General features: G+C 39.9%; 4 protein-coding genes across 6 annotated transcripts in view; all 4 read right to left on the reverse strand.

The window, feature by feature from the left end:
- Nucleotides 1–379: 379 nt before the first annotated feature.
- Nucleotides 380–12,793, reverse strand: LOC102303321 (theg spermatid protein like). Of its 3 annotated transcripts, XM_005924061.2 has the most exons (8): nucleotides 12,511–12,793; nucleotides 12,389–12,419; nucleotides 10,808–10,864; nucleotides 10,229–10,363; nucleotides 8,201–8,329; nucleotides 4,921–5,062; nucleotides 4,292–4,426; nucleotides 380–3,604 (listed from the first exon to the last, which is right to left on the reverse strand). In XM_005924061.2, exons 1-8 carry the CDS (start codon nucleotides 12,527–12,529, stop codon nucleotides 3,473–3,475), a joined length of 780 nt encoding a protein of 259 aa, XP_005924123.1. In that variant the 5' UTR covers nucleotides 12,530–12,793; the 3' UTR covers nucleotides 380–3,472. The 3 variants fall into 3 exon arrangements, with proteins under 3 accessions (XP_005924123.1, XP_005924125.1, XP_042077672.1); XM_005924063.2 differs by lacking the exon at nucleotides 10,229–10,363; XM_042221738.1 differs by having other exon boundaries at nucleotides 10,229–12,793.
- A 196-nt stretch (nucleotides 12,794–12,989) lies between these two features.
- On the reverse strand, nucleotides 12,990–18,461 carry arl9 (ADP-ribosylation factor-like 9). The gene is made up of 4 exons (XM_005924064.3): nucleotides 18,027–18,461; nucleotides 16,328–16,505; nucleotides 16,005–16,180; nucleotides 12,990–14,946 (listed from the first exon to the last, which is right to left on the reverse strand). The coding sequence occupies exons 1-4, from the start codon at nucleotides 18,312–18,314 to the stop codon at nucleotides 14,770–14,772; spliced, it is 819 nt and encodes a 272-aa protein (XP_005924126.1). The 5' UTR covers nucleotides 18,315–18,461; the 3' UTR covers nucleotides 12,990–14,769.
- Nucleotides 18,462–19,305: 844 nt separating this feature from the next.
- LOC102291100 (snRNA-activating protein complex subunit 1-like) lies at nucleotides 19,306–22,113 on the reverse strand. The gene has a single exon (XM_005924107.3). The coding sequence runs from the start codon at nucleotides 20,861–20,863 to the stop codon at nucleotides 19,766–19,768; it is 1,098 nt and encodes a 365-aa protein (XP_005924169.1). The 5' UTR covers nucleotides 20,864–22,113; the 3' UTR covers nucleotides 19,306–19,765.
- A 110-nt stretch (nucleotides 22,114–22,223) lies between these two features.
- Nucleotides 22,224–24,670, reverse strand: part of srp72 (signal recognition particle 72) — a 9,001-nt gene continuing 6,554 nt past the window's right edge. The window contains exons 17-19 of the mRNA XM_014334135.2: nucleotides 24,561–24,598; nucleotides 24,091–24,250; nucleotides 22,224–23,248 (exon numbers count right to left, since the gene is read on the reverse strand). Coding sequence (XP_014189621.1) covers nucleotides 23,068–23,248; nucleotides 24,091–24,250; nucleotides 24,561–24,598 — 379 coding nt within the window. The 3' untranslated portion in view covers nucleotides 22,224–23,067. The remainder of the gene's footprint in view (nucleotides 23,249–24,090; nucleotides 24,251–24,560; nucleotides 24,599–24,670) is intronic.

The raw sequence follows: 24,670 nt of genomic DNA on the forward strand, positions 1-24,670 counted from the left end.
AGAAATAAACATGAAGACTTCGGCTGATGTTGTAAAGGGTCAAAGGTCATGGAGCTGTGGAAGTGAGGCGGATGTTCTTGCTCTCATCATGTTTGGCAGAGGAAATGTTTGCGCCTGTCCTCGAGTCACTCCAGCGAAAGGATGATCTGCCTCCCCGATGAGCGTGTGAGCAGAATTTGAATGGAGTCTGGTTTTGTGTGTTGCTAAGAGGACTCTGCAGAGCTGTGAGGAATCTGCACTGCTCAGTTTGCAACTCACTTTTTTTTGGTCCAGTAAAAGTGCAACTGTTCTGATCATTTTAACCACCAGGACAGAAAAACAAAATAGATAATCTCTTTTAGCTTCCTGAACTCTGACTGAGACTATTTTACTAGTTTATGCGCTATTAATAGCAAAGTTCTTTCTGAAAGAACACTCCTCATTTTCTAATAAGTCCAGCACCACTCCCTTACTCAGAAATTTCACCCACATATTAAAAGTCAACACATCACAGAGAGATCAGCACTTATATTTGTAAAGATTTGTCCTATTAAATGGCTATAAAGCTAAAAAACAACAACAACACTGAGTACAGATATTTAAAATGCATTTTGGAGTGCTGACCAATGTTACATGATTGCAAAAAGACATCTACACTAACGGCAAACCACCTCTGATCTGCTTGGGGATATTAAAGGAAGTACACAATCCTGTGTAGACACTTATAGGCCCGCAGACAGACCTCTAACCCGCTTTCCAAACTAAAATTTGAACCTCCTTGGACTTATGACACACGTTCAGGCACTTGGGATTTACACTCTGGCATCCTTTCCTCCTCCTGACCATTTTTCACTTTTCTGTTTTGTCCAGTTCTGGAACATTTACTCAAAAGAAATAACCCAAAGTGAACTCATATAGAAGTTCTGCTTTTACCTCAACTTATATGCATATAAATGGTGGTTGATTAACAGAGTTTGCAGACTGAAGTCCAGCAGATGTATTAGTTCAAAACCACAGAAGCAGCAGGCAGAGCTGCTGCTGTGGTTGCCAGGTTCTCACTGCTCTGGGAAATATTTACCAAAGGGATTTTGTTTGTAGAAAGTCCCTGTAACTCCACCCTGACACAGTTGTTTGCAGAGCAATGCCATGCAAACAGGAATGAAAGAGATAAATGAATTCTTAAATACTACGATTTATCTGTGGTAATTCTGAAGGATCTTCATAACCGGACTGGTAAATATTAGTTTTAAACTCGGGTCTAAAACAGGACGGTTTTATAACATGAACATTGTGCCACGAGTGACTGCATCATCACCCTAAGAACATCTCACTTTAACTGCTTCCTGTATTTAGCAGAAGGTGTGGACTCGCCATACAGCAGCAAAACATCCTGTGTCAGGCTGCTGGCAAAACACACATGTGAGAGATAAAAGTGAAGTGAAACGCAAAGACAGCAAAGACACAGAAACAAAGTCCCGGCGGCAAAACAAACGTGGGCGTGGACATAAAATAAATGGACTCATCATTTTATTTAAAACGGCTCCGTTTATAAGCTGTAAAAAAAAGAGGAGTAAAGAAATGCTCACACCCTTCAGGACCTGACGTGCTATCAATATTTCTTGTTTAGTCTCAAAGATTTGCATATTTACACTTGCTACTTTGAGCACACTATTGTTAACCTGGAATCACGGTACAACTCGCATGATAGTTCAACTCAGGAGAGCAAAATGTACCCGCCTCAGCCAGTTGCAGTCTTTTTACTGAAGCTTTCGCTGCTACTTTTTCAGAAAGTTTTTTTCTCTGGCTTTTGCTGTTTTTTTCCACCCATTTTCAGGTCAGTCCTGGGATCCTTCAGTTGATTCATCTACTGTTCACTGAAGCCTCAGCAGAAATAGTTTCAGGGTGAGGGTTAAAGCCTGAAAGAAGACATCCTTATGGGAGGGAAACAGGGAGAAAAGGTTTTTGCCAAATTACACAAGAGCTGGAATGAAATCAGGACTCATGGAGTCCAGATTAAAAGTTTTTGATTTAAATCATCAGCAGTATTTCCTTGCACGGAGGAGGTCAGGAGGAGAGGTACAACAGTGAGTCTCTACAGCCATTTGTAAAACATGGTGGTGGCTCTATTGTGGTTTGGGCTGCATTTCAGCCAGTGGTGTTGGGATTCATGTCAAAAGCGATTGAATTGTAAATGCGGGAAATTATCACCGTATTCTAATCCACCGTGCAATATCGTCTGGAAAGCATCCGATTGACTACAGCTTCATTTTTCAGCACGATCCCAAAAACTGTCTTTGGGTGTCTAATATGACAAGATAATAAAGCAAGTCCTTTTTGTATCTGAAATGTCAAAGGTCATATCAGGACAGATGTGGATCTAAACAACAATGTAAACAGTTGCAGAGGTGGAAATTCTTATTTTTTGCTTTACTCTCATGAATAAATGTTTAAGGTAAATTAAGGGGGAACTGTTTAAAAGCATGTTAAATGCAAAGCATAAATGGAGAAACTAAACAATTTTTTGACTCCTCTTGCATCTCAGTCAAATTCCCACCTCTGAGAACGTTTTCTCAGCTAACAGGATTTCTACTTTTTATTATTTGCTTTGCTTTGCCTCCATCCTCGCCACCTCCTCTGCCTTCTTTACACCTCACGGTTGGATGTCGTGATTGCAGCCGGCTAATCCCTGATTAGCCTCACAGTGGGTTGTAGGTTCACTCTAGAATAATGGATGAGCAATTTTTTACAAAGCGCTTAGTTACAGCAGCCAGTGCTGTAAATGAGATAACAGCAGGATTTTCATGATGATGTCCCGGCACCCTATGTCAAAGTCATGACCTTTGACATAGGAGCAGCTTCTGAATAGCTTCTACTTTACCCTGAAAAAAAAAATCCAGAGATTTGTGACATGACTCTGAGAGTGTTTATAGATTCATACACACATGGTTGTAATAAAATGCAGAAGCCTGCTCGGCTGCAAAGGCAAAAACCACGTGGATCGCAGTATCGTGCCAAGGCTCAGACAAAAGCTGCAGACTGTAGACAGAGAGAGCCACAGACATGTTTTTATTCTTAACATTACTCCCTCAATCTGCCAAGGCATCAGAGATTTAAACCAGCAATATATCATGTCAGCCATATCCAGTCCAACGCTAACTCATTTAAGATTTCATAGACATGCTGATGATGATGATGACAGAGCTACACAGAGACAGTCACTCCAGTGTTTCCCTGTTGGATCTCTCTGGCTCGTCATTAATTTCACAGTAAGTCGAGGGTTCATTCTTGGTACTACTTTTTCTGTTCACAAGCTGTGATAACTCGCTCGAAATAACTGTCATAATTACCATTAAAGAGGCTGTGAATGTAAATAAAGCACAGAAACACGAATACAGGATCTGAATTTTGACCTTTAAATGTTTCTGCTTTAGTCTGGGGTGGAAAACACAAAGAGTTCAGTCTGGTGAAACACCGACTCGATGGCGACGCGCACTCAGATGGACTGGGCGTTTTTCCGGCTCCACTCTGGGTCTCGTGGTGGGATGTAGTCCTTGGAAAGCTGCTTTGGTTCTGCCAGCATCTCAATGCGAGCGCTCGCTGTGGCTCTCCTCGCTGCTCTTGAAACCTTATTATTGAGATTCAGACATTAAATTCCATTAATCACAGCCACTTGGAAAAAAAGAATAAGTGAGCAATAAAAATTTAAACTCTAGTGGTAAAAGCTGGTAATTATGCTGCATTTTTATGACCTTCATCAAAACATAAAAGGCATCCTGCAAAACAACAAGTACCAGAATTTCTCCACCGGCAGAACGACATTAAATATTCATTTGCCTGATTATAATTATTGGAAAGTGTCACAGTTCATTAAAACAAGGTTTTTATGATGTAAAACAACTGGTTCACACAGCTGGAAAATATTTGAATTGACAGTGTGATGTTGAATACACAACCCTAACAAACAGTTTTAATTTATGCTTTGCTGAAAGACTTTTCTAGTGTTCCTTAAAAGCCGCACATTACTGGTCTTTGAGCCTCCTGATGGTATTTATTTGGCATCATAAACTTGGGGTTAGACTAATGTTGGTGTTATACTTTCTGTAACTGAGAGTATGTGAGGGTTTGCTGGGGAAATTTCAGATGTTGCAAAAGTGTAAAATAAGGCCACCAGCAACACCGGCTCTTTTAAGTGGCCTCCAAGAGGATGAAGAAATGATAAAATAAGAACACACTTCTTGTTCTTGGAGTCTGCATGCTAGACTAAAAGTAGTACAGTGACATGGGGTGATGCTGTGTTAGTGAGAGCACTTACAGTCCGGATGGATTCCTCTGGACGTCCAAGTGTGCAGCAGATGTTGCTCTCCTTCAGTCTGGGCAGCGACAGCTGGACGAGTCTCTGCGAGATGCGAGCTTTTCTGGATGAGAGAGAGACGATGGAAGCGACGCTCTGCAGACGAACAGAAGGTATTAGTTTCTACTTTCACAACACATCCCTGCAGAGACAGAGGAAGGCTGATTTGTTTATAAATCTGCTCGACCACTTCACATTTAGGTGCAAAAAATTTAAGAGCCCGAGGTTTAAAACATTTAGTTTAGATCAAAGTGGCTGCTAACGATTACGTGGAAGAAAAGTTCCTAATTACCCGAACCTAAAAAGATTTTATCTTTTAAGCTACAAATATGTGGCTTTTATTTCTTTTTTTCCTATTACAGCTAATTCAATGCAGTGTAAACCCCATTAAACAAATTCTTTCACCACCAAAAAAACCCAACAATTTTCACGCTGAATCTATGCCAATAAAATATTGAAAGCATATTTCACAAAAGAGTGTGTGATTAAGCCTCCCTGTGATTACACATGAAGCCATGAGGCACCAAACTGAAAGAGCATGGATGTTTGCACGGATTTGTTTCTGAAATGATCTGCTCTGCTCCTCTTACCTCCCTGCTCCTCTGGAAGTCCGGATGTGCGAGTTTGGGTTTGGAAAGCTGCAGCAGTCGAGGTGTGATCACGGCACTTTTCACCCTGAGATCGGTGTGCCACACAGGACAGTTTTTTTCACACTGAGGCGTGTGAGGAGGCCTGTGGGACAAGCAGACGGCATCTTATACCGCGAGAAATAAACCCCTGATAATGCTGGGCTTCGTAATTCTCACATTCTTCTTACATTAGGCCTCGCACAATCGTGTTCCTCAAATAATCCTCAAAATCTTTATTATTCTTGTCAGTACCAGCAGCTCTCTGCCACGCAGCTTCAAAAAATATGCAAATACATGTTAAAGATAAGCTGATAAGTATTCTAAACACTATGGTATGGTGAAACTTTCATTCCCATTGAAGGCACGGATAAGGCCAAAAGCTAGAAAACAAACAGACAAAGCTAAATGAGTAAACCTTACTGGGAAAGTGACTAAGATGTGCGATATGTAAGTACAACAAAACTCTGTCACAGCCTAATAAAGGAAAAATGTCAAAAAAAAAAAAAAGAATATTTACAACATTTAAGCTTTTTTGGGTAGTTTATTGCCTGATCGTGTGTCCAGTTTGCTTGTTATTATTCAGTCTTTGTGTGCTTCCATTTATGTATAATTATTGCCTCAGTAGTTCAGCTTATCTTCACTACAGGATCAGATCCAGAAATGCTCCCAAATCATTTTGGCTTACTCTGCGCTTTTTTTCTTCAGGATCTCCTTTTTGGGTTTGATTTTTATCTGCTTTGTTTTGTCTCACTCATTTATCCGTCTGTATCTCTTAGAGCAAAAAGATGAGAGTCTGGCAATTGTTACTTCTTATACAGGACATTAAAACAGCAATCACTGTGATATTTGTAGCCTAAAAAATGCAGACATCAACTTGTACTGATTTGAAAAAAACAAACAAACAAAACCTGGGATGCATCTCACTCCATCCAACTACATGTTCAGCTGCTGCCGCTGGGCTCGGGATTTATAAAAAGACTTCCGCGGCAGTCTACGAGGGTCCCAGAGGTGCTGAGCCTTGGACAATAAACTCTATTGTCTCGTCTCCTCGCTCTCCCACAGTCTGTCACTGAAATAACAGATTTACGAACGCTGGCTTCCTCACACTGCACAGTGTTGGGCCTGATGATCTGCTCGGCCTTCTCAGATTTAATTTTATGATATGTTACATTCTGCTGGAATTAAACTTGAGACTTTGGTTTGCATGTGAGCTCCCGCAGGACGAATAAAGGCTGTGGAGTTTGACATGTGATGGGGGGCCGTGGAAATATCGTTTAAAACAGACAGCTCAAAGAGTTTGTCTGGCTGCTGCTTATATACTTCTCAACGCTGAAGCAGTAACGAGCAGTTTGACATAATGGCAAATGGGGGAAATATATAAATATACCATGTAAAATTTCAAATCCACCAAACCAAACTGAGTCACATAAGCTTTTACTTAATGAAAATGCATTTATTTATAAACTTCTTACTACACAATTGATTTATTGTTTAGTCTTAAAAAGCTCAGAGTTGCCAAAGTATGGCAACAAAATTTTATTTGCATCAATGCAGGACTAATCTACGGTAAGTAAGCTCCATGTTAAGACACCTCACATCTGGAAAACTGGTAGACGGTAGGTCCTTAATTGTGTGATATATGATAAATTGTATTACTGATCATGTTAATCTCTAAAACAGCAGCATGCCTCATATAACAGGCAAAGAAAGACTCCCTCCGCAAAAAGAAAATCTTTCAGCTTGTCTGCTGCCCCTTTGAGGCCCTCTCCTTGAGCATCTCTGGACAGCTTCCAGTGGCGACCAAGGAAAGATATTTTAACAGTGCTGTGCGCAGTTACGGCCATTTTTTGTTGAATGTCTTCTCTCAGACTCATCAGGATGTTATAGCCTAAACGATTTGGGGAGAAAATGTTTTTTTTTTAATGTTTCATCTCTGAGTCTTGGTATTTAACCTGTGGTGGGGTTATCACCTTCGAGGTGGTCCTGAGGGTCGTCATGTGCAAAGATGTCTACCTCACTGGAGGTTAAATACCTGGGAGTTGCAATCGGACATCTAGCTCTCTGTTAATCTCTGAAAAGAAAAATTATGGTGTTTGTTTCCCAGACTAGGATTAAGCCTAGTCCTAGACTAAAAACATTATCAGTGGTGATCTTTGTGGCATTTTTCCTTATAGTCTGGGACTTAAACCATGACTGGGAAAGTTGATCATGGTCGCTCATTGTGTTTGATACAGTGGTTGATGTTTGCCCTCTGTGCTAATTTGATGTTGCAGATGACGCAAAAACACCAGGGACCTTCAAACACCTTCAAACTGTTTGAAGCACTTGAGGGGAGATCAAGAATAGAATAGAGTAGAATAGAATAGCCCTTTATTGCCATTCTACATGTAAAATGAAATTATGGGTGCTCCACGCCAACTGTGCAGGCGTAAAATTTTTTTTATAAATAGTAAAAACATCAGGAAAAAAATAGCAAACAGAAGAGATACATACAGTCTAGAGGAATACATATAAACTGGAGGAATATATACAAAACAATGGAAAGACACACATTGGAGAGCAAAGTGCTTGGAGGTAGTGCAAAGAAAAGACTTGGTCTGAATGGAGTCTGTATGTGAGTGACATGAGTGATGAGAGTTACTCAGACCGTGGCTCAGATTGGTGAGGTGGGTGGGCAGTGGTGGTTTGTGGGGAGATAGTGTTTGTTAACAGTCTAAATGGCTCAGGGGAAGAAGGTGCTGTGAGTCTGGAGGTGTGGGACCTGACTGCCCTGAGGCACTGACCAAAGGGCAAAGGGTCAAACAGGTGAAACTGGTGGTGGGTGGGGTGCGAGGCGTCACCTGTGATGGACCTGGTATTCCTGAAACAGGACGATCTGGCGATAGCCTCCAAGGAGACAACCGTGAAGGAGAAGGTTTTGTGTTTTCATTTTTTATGACCAGAAACAAAAAACGTTTTCATCCCATCTTGTGTTGCATAAAAACATTTAAACCAAGCACGGGTTTGATGCTTCTTATGCCTAGACGTCAGAGGAAATAGTATCCCTTGAGTGTCACTGATTGACATGTAGGCTACATGTAACAGCTGTTTCAGACAGATCATTTGGAAATGGTTCACATTGAAATAGAGAAGTAGAAGTAGAAGATGCTTATTGTGCAGGGCTCTTCAGGTGCAAAGATAATATGTTTGCATGTAACATGAACACACATGGATTAAGTTTAGCATGCACTGAGGCTTTTACCCTGCATCCTGGGAGCTTCGAGTCCTGGTTCTGGGTGTCGACAAACGCAGGGTGTTTTCGTACTGGGACGTCTTGGAGGAAGGTCGCTGGGTCTTCCTGAAGAGGCTCGCCGTCGCCTCCTCCTCCTTCCTGCAGGAAAATGGAAGCCATTAGCGCGCCCATTATGTGCTGTGTTGTGTGTCTGGAACAAAACATTGTCTTGAGCCAGAAAGAAGAAAGTAGGAGGAGGGGATGATGATGAAGGGGCAATTCAGAACAATGGTTAAGTGTCAGTGTTCAGCTGATGACGGGGGAATGAGTGGAAAATGCAGCCGGAAAAACATTTAAATTTCATTACGCAGCCGAGACTGCGGAGTGACACTCGAGGTTAAATGCTCGCTTCGCATTGTTTTGCTCCTCGACGGTGTGTCACCGATGCAGAATCCTTCCTGATTCAAATAACGAGGAAAAAAATCTGATCAAACTTTTTATATCAATAAAAAAGACGAATGGCACATAGAAAGATTAACAAATTGGTTTTGGACTTTCCATGGCATTTGTTGACACTAGCAATAAAAAATACAAAATCTTACTCTTTTGTTGTTAATGCTGTTATCTTGAACTAACGATCCACTCCTCTAAACTAAAAAAGCCGAGTAAAAAGTACAAAATTGCCACCACAAACAATTTATCCACACAACAGTTCAAATTTGAGCAATTTTCTCTTAAAAAGCAGAAATCAGAAAATATTTAATTGTTAAAGGTAACTATTGTAAATTCCTGAGCTTAAAATAGTTATAGTTGTCACTATAATGTGAAGAACCAACTGCTATGACTTCATGTCCATAGTGTCTATGTATTATGTATTATGCTGGAGAGACGTTTGCTGAAGTTGAAATGAGGCTGGACTGTATTTTTGTGCAATACCAATTTATACCACAAGATGGTGTATGTAAGTAATGTAGTCTTTTTTCACAAAGGTATCTTAACTTAAATGGTGACCCAGAAAAGGCAAAAAACTGAGGGCGAGCAAAAAGAAGCTGCACATTTCAACACTGCCCCCTTGTGGTGAAACATTTAATTAAAGGGTAATTACAGAACGTACCTTTGATTAATAATTTTACATGTTAACATATTAATTTTCTAAGACATCTGAAAAGATTTTCAGTGATTACCGATCATCTTTTTAGGCTGTTTTTCTTTACAGATGCCAAAAAAGCTTCTCAAATATATGGATTTGTTGATTTTCTTTGCTTTATATTAACACTGACATCATCTGTCTGGATTTAGGGATCATCAAGTCAAATAGTGATTATAATAATAATAAATAATAATTATTAGCTGCACACCTAATTGGCCTGAAAAATTCAAAAGTTCCAGCTGCCAAGTAAAATAATTAACGTGACACTATTGATAAAGAAACCTTGACCACAGAGCCAAATAATCAGATTAGAAATGAACAAAGCGGACTAGACATCTTGCCTGCACTCTCATTAAATTAGGCATTGAGGCTAATTATCAGATACAATAGCCCTGTAAATACATTTAACTGATGTAGCTTACAGCAAATCAGAGGCAGGGAAAAAAGGATCAGTATGTATGCAGTGAGCATCGTGAATCAAGCTCCTCTATAGCTGATGGTCTGCACCAAACCAGCAGGTGATCAGTGTCATCTTCCGTTACAGTGAATTATTACTGCAGTTCAGTGAGCTGCATTTCCTGCGCGTGGGTTTCTGATTGAGTTACACTGAACATCGTTGCTCCTCTCATCCGACAGCTGATGCAGGAGAAACAACAAACAGAAGAGCTGTGGACCTGTAGCTAGCACTAATCGAGCCTGACAGCTCTCGAGGGTGATCACCTGGCATCAGTCCCGAACATCACTTTACTCTGTGCTAAAGAGCTCTGCGAAGATTTCCACACAAATATGTTGATGCATCACAACATAAAAAGCTTGTGTACACTGCTCTGATCACAAACAGCCCTCCCTCTCATGTCTTTTTGATAGAGTCATCAATAATGTTGGAGGAACAGCCGGGCTACAGTTACCTCCGGTCGTCCTCCCTTGCTGAGAAATCTCTTTTGTGCCTGGATAGGTATTGGATTCTTGCACTTGGAGCGGCTCCGAGCGCTGAAGCGGAGATGGGCCATACAGGCTCCTGGTTGCCCCAGCTCAGCTTCTCACTGATCAATGGAAAGGTTTCCAAAAAGGAGCTGTGATGATAAGCATCTTTGTGCAGAGGCAGAATAAATATTTTCCCAAAGAAAAAAAAAAAGATCCATTCAATCAACAAACCATAAATTCTTCTCATTTCTCTATTGTTTTTCTCTTTTAAACACACATTCGGTGGGTGCCAGACATCTGTCTTTAATTATGCACTTTGGAGAAATTGCACTCAAAAGAAGGAAACACTGACCACATAGGCTCCTGAATTCTTGGGAGTCAGTTTTAAGTCAATTTTCAAATGATGTAACAGCTGGAAGAGAACTAAGTATGCTCAAAATGTTTAGGGCTTTAAAAACAGACGTGTGATGAATAGCGGCCATTGTGGCGTTACAAAAAGTCTGTGTGCAGAAAGAATTCGGTTTTAATCAAGGGGAAGATGCTCGTGTGAGTCAGCTACTCACCAAGGAGTCGTGGCCCAGACTGTTTTTGAGGTTTTGTGTTGAGCCAACTCCAAGATTCTGTCAAACGACACAGCATTCACAAAACAGCAAAAACTAGCAATAAATACGAGTGTATTTCAGGGACTGTGGGCCCAAAGCGGGGCTGTGCAATCGCTCAGCGAGTTTCCCTTCTCTGTTTAGGGTTTTCCATATTTTGGCTCCCAAACAGTCTCGCTCATTTTTTTTAAATCTCTGTTTCAACTTTAAATCTTTACCACCAATCAAAAAGCAAAGACGCGAATGCCAGAGTTTGACCGTGAGTCATTCATTTTCATGACAGTGGTTTCCTATTTTGCACCACCACCTCCATTTAACCCCTTTAATATCTGCAATGTTCCAAAAATACTCCATACTAGAGGTTACTGATTATATAAAACATGGATTTTTACAACATAGCTTTGAATTTTCAGGTGTTGGTTTTAAGCTTGCATCACTATTAGCATCAAAACCTTAATCTAAAACTGTAGGCAAATTATTTCCCCCATTTATTCATTATGTTTGTTTCAGCTGGTTACACTTTTAGCTCCTTTAAATGGTTTAATCCTGACTTTTAGCTTAATGTTTCTATTCTTTCTTAATGACTTTATGTTAATTAGATGGTTTTATCATGATTTTATCTAACCTGTTAAGAGTTTTGGTGTTTTAACCGTTTATTGCTGACATTTAAGTTTCAAATTTCTTTGCCAGACTTGAAGCTAAATGTTTCTTCCAGACTTTTTATTACTTTTAACTTCATTCCTGCCTTAAGCTTTTTTATTCTCAACACTGAGTTTTTTTAAAACTGTTAGCTACTATTGAGGTTTTGTACTCACATGAGCACTCGCCATGTTTAGAATAAGGCCCCAACTACACAGGCCTTGACTGGTCCACGAGTAACATTTTAGCAGTCGCCCACAGTTTGTATGGAACACACCAACTTTACCTGCAACTACTCTCAGAGTGTTAGTGATACACCACAGAAACTGGAAACAGAGACCTTTCTACTTCATAAAAAACTAACTTTTATTTTGCAGTAAAGTTGTGCCACTGCTCAGTTTGCAGACAAGTTGGTATCTTCTATGAAAATTATAGGCAACTGCAGCAATCTGCAAGCAACCAATGCAATTACAAAGAGATTTTTTTTTTTGGAAAAGTATCGTCTCTGCGACCGATTTCCCTTCGCCAACCTATCGGGGGATATTTTTTCCCCCTCACAACCTACATTTTGTTACACCCGATATGGTGGAAAACTCTTGAGCAAGAAAATGCTGTTTCAGCTGTTTATTCCTGAGTTTATAGTTAAATGGCCTGTATTTGTATAGCGCTTTTACTAGTCCCCCCCTAGGGACCCCAAAGCGCTTTACACACCCAGTCATCCACCCATTCACACACTGGTGGAGGCAAGCTACAGTTGTAGCCACAGCTGCCCTGGGGCAGACTGTTGGTAGGAATGTTGCAACGCACAATATCTCCTTAAAGTGGTCAATATTTTACACAAACACACCAAATCTATTGAGAATGATTAACTTTCTGAGAAAGGCATAAAGATCAAAACCATTTCACCTCTGTGATGGACCAAATGTGGACTGAACAGCTGCAAGAATAAAAAACAAAAGCAAAAAATGAGTTAAGGCTACCCCCCAATATTTGATGACTATTTTGCATGTATGAAGTGATAAATTTACCTTGTTTTCCAGACACCATCTCCCCTTGCGGCTGCTGTGAGCTGGATGCGTCAGCTTGATGTCACATTACTCTCTCCATAGCCACAGCAGGAGTCCTTAGCAACCAGCTCCACACCTGAGGACGCCCTGAAACTGGAGTCTGTGTGGTTAACTCAACCATCCGGCCCACTCAAGACTTCAGAAGCTGAACGTTATAAGGAAAGTGGACACTTCTAGGTCAGTTGGGAGGCCTACTGTTGCTGTGGCATTCTGGAGAGCTCGATTCAAAATATAAATGTGCTCCAATGGTGTGAAGTGACTAAATGTCAAGCGCTATGTTTGTGATGAGGCTTTGTGCTCACATGAGCAACGACACAGAGCTGTGCTGTTGTAAACAAAACTATGTGAAAGGTCAGTGGTTCAAAACACTAAAGATTTAATGCAAAAGAATAATTCAGTGGAAACTGTTTATTTAAATGTGAAATCATCATCAAACTGTTTACACATTACTGTAAAATGCATGTTTTGGTTTTGGAAAAATAGGAGTCACAAAAAACAAAAAGTAATGCGCTCTTTTAAATCACCAAAGTGTTACATATGAAGGAGTTTCGCACTTCAGTGATGTGCTTTGTTTTTATCTGACAGTTCAGAGTTTTAAACAAACATTGACAAAAAAAAAGTTTTATTCAGTTCTTAAGATAAAAAACCAAACTCCCTTTTAAAGCATTAAGACGACACACAATGAATAAGGTAACAATGAACGTGTTACATACGTGTGTTTTTAAAGCTGTAACACTCCTGAGCGATAATAAACTCAAAATAAAGCAGCAGTATTGCAGCAAAGAGCCATGTCTTTTTGTTTTTTTCCGTTATGCTTAAATGTTTCAAGATTTTGATATTAACGGCAGAACAGAGTCAAAGTTTGCACTTTAGCGGCCCCACATGGCAAAAAGGTGTCACTTTCTACCATTTTAACAGTTAAACCTTTCATGAATTTTTTGTTGTTGTAATTTTGCCTTTTCCCATACACCACCACAGAGGATTTTAAATCGAACAGTCCAGATGTGTTTGAAGAACAGACTTTTATCTTAAATTTAAGGGCTTCAACAAAAAATGTCAACTGTTTAGGAATTACAGCCTTTTAATACACAGTCCAGTCTCAAAAGTAATTGGACAGTTGATGAACAATTCCCTGCTTGTTTTTCAATAGAAAGCAGATAAAAGATTTGAAGTTGCTTCCAAGTGTTAAACTTGCATCTGATAGCCGTTCACTGGATTTCTCAATATGAGGTCCAAAGAAGTGTCGATTAAAGCGGAGAAGGTCTTCATTGATCTGAAAACCAAACTAAGCCTATCAGAGAGACAGCAAACACTTGAGGAGAGGCCAAATCAATAATGCGGTATCGGCCAGCTCAGCAAAACCTAAAGGCCTGGAAGACCGGGGAGGAAAAATCAGTGAGAATGATCCCAGAGTTCTTTCCATGGTTACGAAACAGCATTACTATCTAACCAGTCAAGACTGCTCTCAGGGAGGTGGGCAAATCACTGTTAGTGTACAATCCAGGAAAGCCCGATCATACTTTGTCAAAAATCATATAAATATATATACGTTTGAACAGATTAAACCAAGACTAACTAACAGAATAATGGGTAGAGAAATGTATGGAGGAGGAGGGGTGTGTATAAAAATGGCTGTAATTCCTCAACAGTTAATGCAGCACTTCTATTAAAACCCACGAATTAATACTGAAAGTCTGGACTTGATGTTCACTGTGGTGGTGTACAGTCCAAAAGCACAAAATTTTATGTTTTAATTTGAGATCTCAGTCAGTAAAAGTTAGTTTGGGCCACTTGTCTCAGCTGATATGACGAATTTAAGCAGCTTGAGATTTGTATGCAAGTATGAAATACGCTGACACATTTAAATCATTAAGATCGATTTGAAAACTACTGCAACTGCAGCTCCAAACAACATTAGAAGGAATTAAAGATTTAAAACACAGTAACAGTCTTGTAAATGTTAACATTTGTGGCTCCACACATCACCTGCTGGGACAAAAATAGAGATAATGGTTTTGTGTTCTCCCAGTTTGACACAAATCAATAAAAAAAATTTAACAGGCCAACAAACAGTGAGGGGTTTTTTCTCCTCACAAATGTGAAATACCAACAGAAATAAATACCAGAGGTTTAGCCTACAAACGTAGTGAAAACAGTAAAGTTAAAAAAGTGCAAAGAGCTCACTGAATGTGATTAAGTGACAGGAGTTAACAGTGCGTTTCATAAACCGTCACAAACCAACTGGGAGATCAGGGCCTGAGCGTCCTGCACGCCAGAGCTCAGCTCCGTCTCGCCCTCCTTCACGTGGGTAGCAATGAGGAACAAGCGCCGGTCGCCGAGCTCGGACAGAGAAAGAGCGTCGTGGAGGTCAGTGATGCCGCAGGAACCTGGAAGGTCCTGGAGAAAGAAAAAAACATTGAGCATTAAGTAAGATAAGGATGATATACTCCTATATTATATAAAAAAAATATAAAGATGAACTTATTTGAAGGGCGTAATGTCTGAGAAATCTTTGCTGACATTTTATCCACCACCAAATTACTGCAGAATAAAATTTGCAGGGTTTGCTGCTTCAGTGATTTTAACCCAAAATATGAAAATGAGAAAAGGATGGAAGCCATCTTTCAGATTTTATTTTGTGACATCTAAATCGACATACGTGCTTTTCAGATGGACAGAAAATGCAAACAGATACAAGTCAAAAGGAAATGCAAGTGATAGACTGCCACATCATTCAGTTTTAAAACACCTGTCTGTGAAGGTTCTCAGTCATCCAGGTCATCGTAGTGAAAGGAGCTTGCAAAGAAAAGCGTCTGGACTTCTTTAAGTTGCTTGAAGACGTTTCACCTCTCATCCGAGAAGCTTCTTCAGAGAAGGATCAGAGAAGAAGCTTCTCGGATGAGAGGTGAAACGTCTTCAAGCAACTTAAAGAAGCCCAGACGATTTTCTTTGCAAGCGTCTGGGCAAGTTGCTCTCATGGCTAATCGGTGCATGGAGTCTGTTGACATCACATTTTTAGATCAACTTAGCTCGCTTTGAACCCTGGCCAAGGTGTTCTATCCTTTAGATCGCTACCCACAGCTCGTGCAGAGGGAAGGAGCACACATCTACCAGTAACATCACTGGTGCATGTTAAAATGTTTATGTGGCACAGACATGCCTTTTATTAAAAAGCTGAACATGTCGTACAGAGGAGCTTAATGAGAGTGATCACAAGACTGTGATGAGGTGTGTTCATCGAAGCCTAATGCAGCCTTCTCCAAACTTCAGGCAGCTGCAGCTTATCTTGATATCTGAAAATCTCTATTTTGTCGTTTCCTGCTGTTGACATGTTACAAGATAAATAAATAAATGCAATTCTTCACATTAAAAGCCAGTTCTATTTTGTGTTTACTTTAGTTGCATCAGTTGCAAGTCTGAAACAAATCAATCGAACTTGTTTCTTTCACGCCCACCTGTTTGTTGGCCAGCACCATTAAAGGCAGGCTTGGACGAGAGGCCAGCAGCTCGTGTAGGTGTTTCTTCGCCACTGGAAAGAGCTGCGGGTTGGACGAGTCAACTACAAATACCAGCAGCAGTGCTTTAGGGATATATTTCTGCCAATATGGCCGCAGATCCTCTTTACCTCCAACTGTCAAAAGAGAGAGACAACACACACTGTTCAAATACAACTCCCGTGTTTATTTCTGTTATATTTTATGCATTATACAGCAACACATATGTGATTTTCAACTGGATCATATGAGACAGAGCATACTAAAGATGGGCTCAGGCTTACTTTCCAGAAACTCGATATAGCAGTCATCTTTGTTGATGGAGACGGCGTTGAAGCCCTGTGTCGGCTGTATGTCCTGCTCCAGGCGGCCGGTGGACAAAGACTGCAGCAGGCTGGTCTTTCCGGATCCATCGAGACCCAGAACGAGAACCTGTGTTCCCTTTGACTCCACAGGCTGGGACTGGAACACAGACCACACTGGATCAGAGCCTGATATTCACACCAATATTAAAAAGGATTATTTCCTCTATGATGTCACTGGTTCAGGAAATGTAAATGTAAAAATTGAGTTTTAATTAAAAAAATTATTTAAGTCAAAAAAAGATGTTTAATTATTATCTTAAGAAGAAAATCAGATGTTAGCTGACAGAACTGATATTGCAGGTTAGTAAATAAAAATAAATCTCAGGCTAGAAGTACTGTAGACAGTTTCTCAATCTCAAAGAAACGCCAAAATGTATATAATTCTTTAGAAAAATATTATTTAGGAACAGCTAATATTGATAATATATACCAAACAACTGTCTTAATGTTTCAGATTTTGTTTAGTATTTAAAAATACTGTGAATAGGTCTAATATACGACATAGTGTAGAACTGTGCAGAAATAAGCAGTTTTTCCTGTTTCTCATGTTAAATCTTGGAAGGAAGGTCCTTTTTACTCTTTATTCATAATCATGCCAAATAGTGTCTCTTAACTTGTTCCAGGCCGAGTTATCATAGTTTTGTATTTTCTTGATTAGTTTTTATATTTGTTTCACTTTGACTTTTGTTTTTATTTCAGTTTAGTTTCAGTTAATTTCCAGAGTGTGTTTGTTCATTTTAGTTTATTTTTATTGTCTGAAAAATGATTAGTTTTAGTTTAGTTTTTGTAAGTTTCAGGGCCAGAGTTTTAGTTTTTTAAAGTATTATTGTATTTGGGGTACATGCCAGATGCAGGATTTAGGAAAGTGACTAGATGTTACAATATAAACACAGAACTTTTTGAAAGCAGTTGACTCCAGTCTTAACCAAAATAACAAAACTTAGCACATTTAATTGGTCTTTTTTTAAAAAAAAAAAAACAAACGTAGTTTTTCAAAATTTTTTCTTATTATTTTTATATTCGTTAAATATAATTAGACAGATTTTTTTTTTAGTTAACTATAATAAACTTCCGTCCAGTAGGTCGAGCTCAGACATTATTTTAGTTTAGTTAGTAAAATGTAATATGCACTAATAATAATAATAACCTAAAAGAAAAAAAAAATCTCTTTTTTGGTTTACACATCCCATATTTTATTTTAGATATTTCAAAATGTCCATTTACTCAGTGAAAAAAATATTTTACTTTTGTATTTATTTAATTATTTTATTTAATAACTTGGGATGTAAATAAAAAATAAATAAATGAATATATAAAATGTGCGGATCAATCCAGCCGCTGCCTCACTAAACTGTCCCGAAAACCGCCTTTGAGTTGAATGGAACAGCCTACATTTCCCAGAACACCACGCGGGAACCCCAAAGAACGTGCCTATGAATTTGCCGCTGAAATATGTACAACTTTACGCAACATGTAAAATAAGTTACTTTACCGAAACGCTTCTTCGTCTCGTCTTAAGTGTAAAACCCGGGGGGGCAGCTGGGGTGAAGGCACAGATGTAGTGTTTTAGGAGCAGTAGTCTGAACATTTCCACACAGGTGTGTCCGGTGAACGTTACCTGTGATGTGTTCCGAACTTCAGCAGCTGCTACAGGGTCAACCACGGCCGTTCTGGTCTCAGCACACTGTGTCTGCTGCTGCTGAGCTTTAATCACCGGAGTCTCTTCCTCTCTTATTTCATCCTTCTCTCCTTCCCTCTGCTCTCTGTCACGTTCACCGACCTCTCCCAGGCGTGTTTCGGGTTTCTCCTCCCCGGAGGAGGACGCATAGTTCCAGATAAGATAAGCGACTCCTCCCGCCACAGCAACGGAGGCGCCGACGATACCAGCTCTGCTCAAACTCAACATGGTGCTCAACTGCCGGCTTTGCTGCTCTGTCTGGGCGCCGTTTACCCGTTTGCCTGCGACATGATTGGAGTTCTGGTGAAAATGTAAGTCCGTAAGCGGTTCCCCGCCCCTCTCCTCTGCTCAACAAGTGGATTAACAGACCGGAAGCTCCGGAGGAACTTCTCAAAACGATATTTCCGGATAAAGTGCGCGGAGGTGTTGATGCAGTTCTGAGACCGGCCGCCAGATGGCGGAAAATAATCTTGAAATGTTTTAATGCAACCATTTCTTTAACGCTGTTATTCGCACTCTGACCGCTAGGGTGTCCAACTACTGTATATTACACTTGCATTTAAAATATATAAATTACTAGTAGCCAATATAAAGTTTACATTTTAAGAACAATTACTGCAGTAAAAAAAGAAGCGGTAACTGTTCTAATTATCATGCTTAGTCAAAGTATAATTTTTATTTAATTTGCGATATTTGATGGTTTTATATATTTTTATTTTTACCCCATATTTTTTCATTGTTTTGTCATTATTCCATGTTATTTTATTGATCACTTATTTGAGCTAAGTGCTAATATTAGTTTAACTATAATTTTACCCAATGTCACACCTTCTTTATTTTTAATGTTGGAAAAAGTAAATATTTATTTTCAAGAATAAAAAAAATTGTGAAAATGTTGAAGAAGGGATAGCAAGCTGGGGATCAAATTGGCTACAAAAGGGTTGAATCCAGACCGCTAGGTGGCTTTAACCCAAGTGTCATTAATAAAATGAACTACTATTCCTGCAGTGGAGATACCTGAACTCATACACAAGAAAAAAAACCCTGAAATTACATGTTTAACATGAATAACAGCGCATACATAAAATGCTTCCCTTCTTATTTAACATCTAAGCATTTTGTGATTTAAAGACTGGGATCCATACATTTTAATTAAATATATATGAAAAAAAAAAACCTCTTAGTCCCCCCCCCCTTCTTTTGCAAATGGATAGGGCATTAGATGTGTTCTCAGAATTTATTTTATATTGTTTTTGTTATACAAATCAAAGGAGAAAACTCCAGAGGTAATTCAGACTTTATATTAAATCAAACTCAAAAAGGTTACAATGTGGTTCTTAAAAATGTAAATAAATCTCACTTAGTAACACAAAGACAGGCTAAATCAAATAAATAAGATGAAATTTATTTCATTTTACAATTCTTATAGCCTAATTTTAACTATGATAAAAGTTTCAACAGTTTAACATGAAATTAACGCAAAACACAGTTAACTGGTTTCTAATTTTAGATTCGAAAATGTATAGAAAAATTATTTTAGATATATTGAAGCCTTTCAAATTATGATTTTTTTTTTAGCTATAACAAAAACATTTATTTATAGTTTCTTAACTTATTCCAGTTGAACAGTGACAAACATAGTAGATTAAATTATTTTAATGATCTTCTCTCCTCCTCCTTCACATCCTGTAGGGCTCCGCCTGGTTGGTCCTCCTCACTGGCACCCCGTCCTCCAGCTCAGGAGCACTCAGGAGCCAGGGTGGCAGGTTGCTGTCCTGTTGTTTCACCCCGAGGTTCTTCCAGGTCCGGGCCCGGAGAGAAGGTGGTCTTTTTTTCTGTGGGACCCGCTGGACCTGCTCAGTCCCCAAACTGGACGAGTCCACTGGCTCACCCTGCCGGTGCCTCCTGGACTTGGGCGCCTTCTGAACATTGCTGTAGCTCTTCTGCTTGATGGAGGACAGAAGCCTCGCTCTTTTGCTGCAGGACTCCTTCTCATCTTCTTCATCCTCTTCTTCTTCCTCCTCCTCCTCTTCATCTCTTTCCTTCTTGTCTTTGAGTAGCTGTGAGGTGAAAGTTTTGTTCTGCCAGGTGATGAACTCTGACATGCAGTCACTCAGGCGTGAGGTGAAGTCTCTGTGGGTCATGGTGATCTGGGAACCCACATCCTTGGTGGTCTCCTTCAGCTTCTCGTACAGGCTCTGGAGGTTGGCTATCTCTTCCAGGGTGTCTTCACTGATGAGCTCACGCACCGCGGTTGTCCTGCTCAGAAACTCAGGGCACACATGGTCCTTCTTTGGCTTCTGCTGCTTCTGGAAGGTCAGAAAATGCGGCATGGCCGTGTAGTGTATGGCTTTGGATGCCACAAGCTTCTTGTAGATATAAACTACATCAAGATGGCCGGATTCTACAGATTCCTTGAGAAAGGCTTGCACGTGGGTCCAGTCCTTCAGAGCGAGCCGGATCATCACAGGTGGTTCGGCGAGCTGCGTGTGGTAGAAACCAAACATCAGGTACAAGCCCCCCACTCGGATCTGGTAGCTGTATGGAGGTAGGAAGTACTTTACAGCTGTGGCCAGAGTCACCCTGCAGAACCGCTTCAGTTCACCCGCATTGATGGTGCCAATGAAGAGATCAGAGAAGCCCATCTCCCTCCAGAGGGCTGAAAAATCCTCATACCTGACCGAGTCTATCTGCTGGAAGCGCCCCAGTAGCTCCTCCACATCTTCAGTCAGAGGGCCATAGAAGAAGTCTGAGTAAACACACGGCAAACGAGGCATCGTTTCATCCAAAACCCACAGAGATTCACTCAGGCTGGCTGCTCCACAAGTGAGCTGTGGTCAAAGCAGGTGTAGTGCGTTGATGGCAAATTACCAAGCAAGAGCGCCCAGTAGTGGCAGGATGTACCCAGTAAAAACCATTTAAAGCAGGTGCATCAAACATACTGGGCCCTAACTTAGCCCAGGGGATGACTTTGCACAATGAGAGGCTGGGTTTTTCTTAATAACAGCTTATTTTGACAAACTTAACATTTCCTTTACTATGACATTTTGTAAGAGTAAAGCAGTGCTATGGCAACCTCATGCCATACAGGTAGGTAGGCAGGAATAGGACCAGCATGGAATTGTACTGGCAAAAAGATAGGAGGGTGAGCTGGACATGGCAGAACTGAAAATAAGACTGGGAGTAACCAGGGTGGACAAGATTAGACAGAAGCTTATCAGAGGGACAGCTCAGATTTAGTGGTTTTGGACCAACGTTAGAGAGGCGAGGCAGAGTCCAGGCAAGAGCATCAGGAAGTGAACCAGCTGGTTGGTAAATTGACATTTGTTGCTGTTAATCACTTAGAAATGATGCACCAGTGACCTTTTGATTATGTGCTACTACAGCAAGTGAAATCCAGGTTTATTCTGTTGTTTTTTTTTTCAAAAATGCTGGATTAAAATATTACAAGCACACCACGGTAATCTGATTTTCAGTATAATAGAAGTTCCTTCTATAATAAGCAAAAAAGGGATTTTTGGAGATTTTAAATAAATGGCTACACATGTAACTTTTCTCTGTGACCACATGATGGCTTCATATCTCACAGAGCAACAGAGAGATTATTAAGTATGAGAAAATTTAAGGGGCAGTTTAACTTCCTTTACTTAAATTATAAAAATGACCTGCGTTAACCATTAAAAAAAAAAAATTACATTAACAGGACATTTTAAAGCATTGCATAATTTAATTTCAGCTACATTTAGTCTTAAATGTCAAAGTTATGATCTTTTCTTCATCATGATCTGGATCATTTGGCTCCATCTCACATTGATAGCTGTGGTCTTCCTCTTTTCCAGCACATCCACTATTCTCCATACACGTTCAGTGTATGCTCTAATGACCCCAGGAGGTATGTTGTCATGGAAAATTTGCCCCTGAAAAAAAGCTTCTAAGGTGAAATTTTTTTTTTTCTAATGTGTGAGAGTAAGAACTTTGGAGTGATGGATAAAATTTAAACAGCAACCCATCTTTAAGAAGACCAGCAGAGAACTTTCAGTAAACATCAACAAATACATCCAGTCTCTTCTATAAACATCTCCATTCATGCACAAAGCCTCAAAATGAGCCATACTAGGAAAAAAACTCACAGCAGGAGCATCGCTGTTCAGTTTTATTTAGACTTAACAAAATGGAAACCTGTTTGGCCAAAATAGTGTCTTTCTGAACACATGCATGTGACAGAATCAAAATCCTTTTGCTTGAATTCAGACAAATTCAAAAATAAATATGTTACTTTACTGTAGCTAACTGAAAATACATTGAAATATTAAAGAAAGGTGAAACTGTCAGGTGGAGCTGGACACGCTAATACTGAAACTCAACAGGTTTAAGCACCATTACCCTAAATTCTGAACTTTGAGTTATTCTGCAAAAGCAGTTTTATAACCCCCCTAATTCTAATGAAGGATACTCGCTGTTTTAAGAGTACTTAACAATGCTTAAAATGCAATAAAGACATGACTGAGCTCCTTAATGCATACATGATTTAAACACTTAATTCATTTTTGATTGATCAGAATTTGTTTTTGCCTAAAAATAAAGAAAAATGCTAAATACAGTGCAACTGTTAAGGTGTAGAAATATGCAGCCAAGAAGACAATTCAATGGACATTTAATGAGAATATGGATATCTGTGGTGTTATTGATTCAGTGAAAACAAACGCTGGTTTTGCAGAGCAACAAAAAGTCAATTTCAGTGGAACTGTCCTTTCAATCGTCAACTCTTTTTTTCTCCTTTACTTTGTAAAAAAAAAAGTCAGATTCATGGTGTCGATGAGCAGCGGGGAGGATTTTGGTTTGATCAAATGACCTGAACAGAAAAAATAAAAGAAAAAAAAAATAAAACTGAATTTTAAAAAAACGAAGGAAAAAAAAAAGCTTCTAAATTCTCTGCTGCTCAGATGCCAACAGCCTTCTTCCTCACATTGCTTCCCACTGTCTACCAGCCTCCTTTGCCTCCTTTCTTCTTCTTTTGCGGTGCTTTCTTGCGAGTGGCGCCGGAGGACGACGGTTTCTGCTGTCGTGGGGGAACTACGCCGCTGGCAGGGGCTGTAGAAGAGCCGGATGCAGACCCTGGTCTCGGTGAGGTAGGGGGGCTGCTGGCAGTCTTACTGGCATCCCTGAAGAGAGAAAAGAGCCACAGTGCAGTTAGAAGGGCCGGAAAATTACAGCGCTGAGTTTGTTTATTCAGGATCTGAGTTTCCTTCTGTGACGTGGATGAGTGAAATAAACGTTTGATTAGCAACAAAGCTTTTGTTGGACAGTGTCTCCCACCACCTCCACTTTTCATGCATTTATAAATTCAGGTAGCAGCATGATGTTTGATAAGTTTATCATCCATGTTTGAATAACTGACTTTCAACAGTGACCTGCTCAGCCTGCCATTAGGGTCCAAGTCCAGCTGGTTAACGGCGACTGAACTTTCAAAATAAGAGCAATAAGTTGCATCTGCATCTTCAGACATCCTTGGGTGGTGCAACAACAGCACAAACTTTGTTAGGATTATTAATAAATAATTTTAGCTTCTGTAAAAGAGAAACTGGAGGGCATCAAAGAGTAACCTGCTCAGTTGCTAATAGGGAAACTCAAGCTCAAGGGCTGTAAGTAGCTGGTTAATAGCAATTGAAATTTCAAAGTAAAAGTGCAGAAAAATCTGTTGTAGATGGAGTCGTTCTCTCCCCTGTTCTGTTTTGGAGCTGCGGTAGTTCAGATGAATGGTGGCAGATGGATTTCTCCTTTAGGAGAGACTGAGAATAATTTTGTTCTCAACAACAGATGAGCCCTTCCTCCCGCAAAGCAGCTGCGGCTCTGATCTGATTTCAGAGTTCATTGGCATGAAAACAAAAGAACAATCTCAGTTGCTTTTCCTCCATTAGTGCCGTTAATAACTGGGTTTACAATTACAGGAAATTGCACCCAGGCGCCTCGGCTGGTTGTGCGTGTGACTGCGGAGTTTACTCACAGCTCTGCTGAAGCTCCTGCCGTCGCTCCCTGTGTGCCTTTTCCTATTTGATCCTTCTTCTTGCCCTTCTTCTTCCCTCTGTAGTAGGAGCGCTCCTTCATAGGAAGCCACCTCTCGGGGTCAGGGGTCACTTTGGGGTCATAGTTCTTGGGCAATTTTCCTAAAAGGAAGATGGTATGGTGTGAGTACTTTATGAGCAATAACTAGACAAAATATCTTCAACAGAGAAAACAAAAAAAATCTGAATTATTCTCTTTTCCTAACAGTGGTTTTAATGTTTTGGCCGCTCAGTGTGCATTTGAATTTCCTACATCATTAATCAAACTCTTTTTCTCTAAGGAGAACAAAAAAGATACAATTAGATGTTTTTGCTCATTTAGAAGAAATAATTTCATGGCCTTTTGTATGTGTAAATAAAAACTTCCAGAACAGATTCACTCTAAATCTTAGCAAGTGATTGAAAGACATACCTTTCTTTTTCTTCTTCTTCTTTTTGATTTCACCATGGCTTTTAAAGAAAATAAAGGAGAAAAAAAACAAAGAAACTTGTCAATGTGTCCCTCGTTCTTTTGAATGTTTT

The sequence above is a fragment of the Haplochromis burtoni genome, unplaced genomic scaffold (genome assembly GCF_018398535.1).
Source record: "Haplochromis burtoni strain Fernald_Lab_line unplaced genomic scaffold, NCSU_Asbu1 Contig_73, whole genome shotgun sequence".
Lineage (NCBI taxonomy): Eukaryota > Metazoa > Chordata > Actinopteri > Cichliformes > Cichlidae > Haplochromis > Haplochromis burtoni.

Bases quoted from the DNA above. Each gene is read 5' to 3' on its own strand.
- LOC102303321 (XM_042221738.1), bottom strand. From the start codon at position 10,491: ATGAGAAGAATTTATGGTTTGTTGATTGAATGGATCTTTTTTTTTTTC. The intron at 8,330-10,228 runs GTAACTGTAGCC...ATTTTCCTGCAG, and splicing joins GCAAGGGAGGACGACCGGAG to GAAGGAGGAGGAGGCGACGG. The intron at 3,605-4,291 runs GTAAGTGCTCTC...CTCAATAATAAG, and splicing joins CAGAGGAATCCATCCGGACT to GTTTCAAGAGCAGCGAGGAG.
- arl9 (XM_005924064.3), bottom strand. From the start codon at position 18,314: ATGTTGAGTTTGAGCAGAGCTGGTATCGTCGGCGCCTCCGTTGCTGTG. The intron at 16,181-16,327 runs GTAAGCCTGAGC...CTCTTTTGACAG, and splicing joins CTATATCGAGTTTCTGGAAA to TTGGAGGTAAAGAGGATCTG. The intron at 14,947-16,004 runs GTGGGCGTGAAA...TTCTTTCTCCAG, and splicing joins TGGTGCTGGCCAACAAACAG to GACCTTCCAGGTTCCTGCGG.
- LOC102291100 (XM_005924107.3), bottom strand. From the start codon at position 20,863: ATGCCTCGTTTGCCGTGTGTTTACTCAGACTTCTTCTATGGCCCTCTG.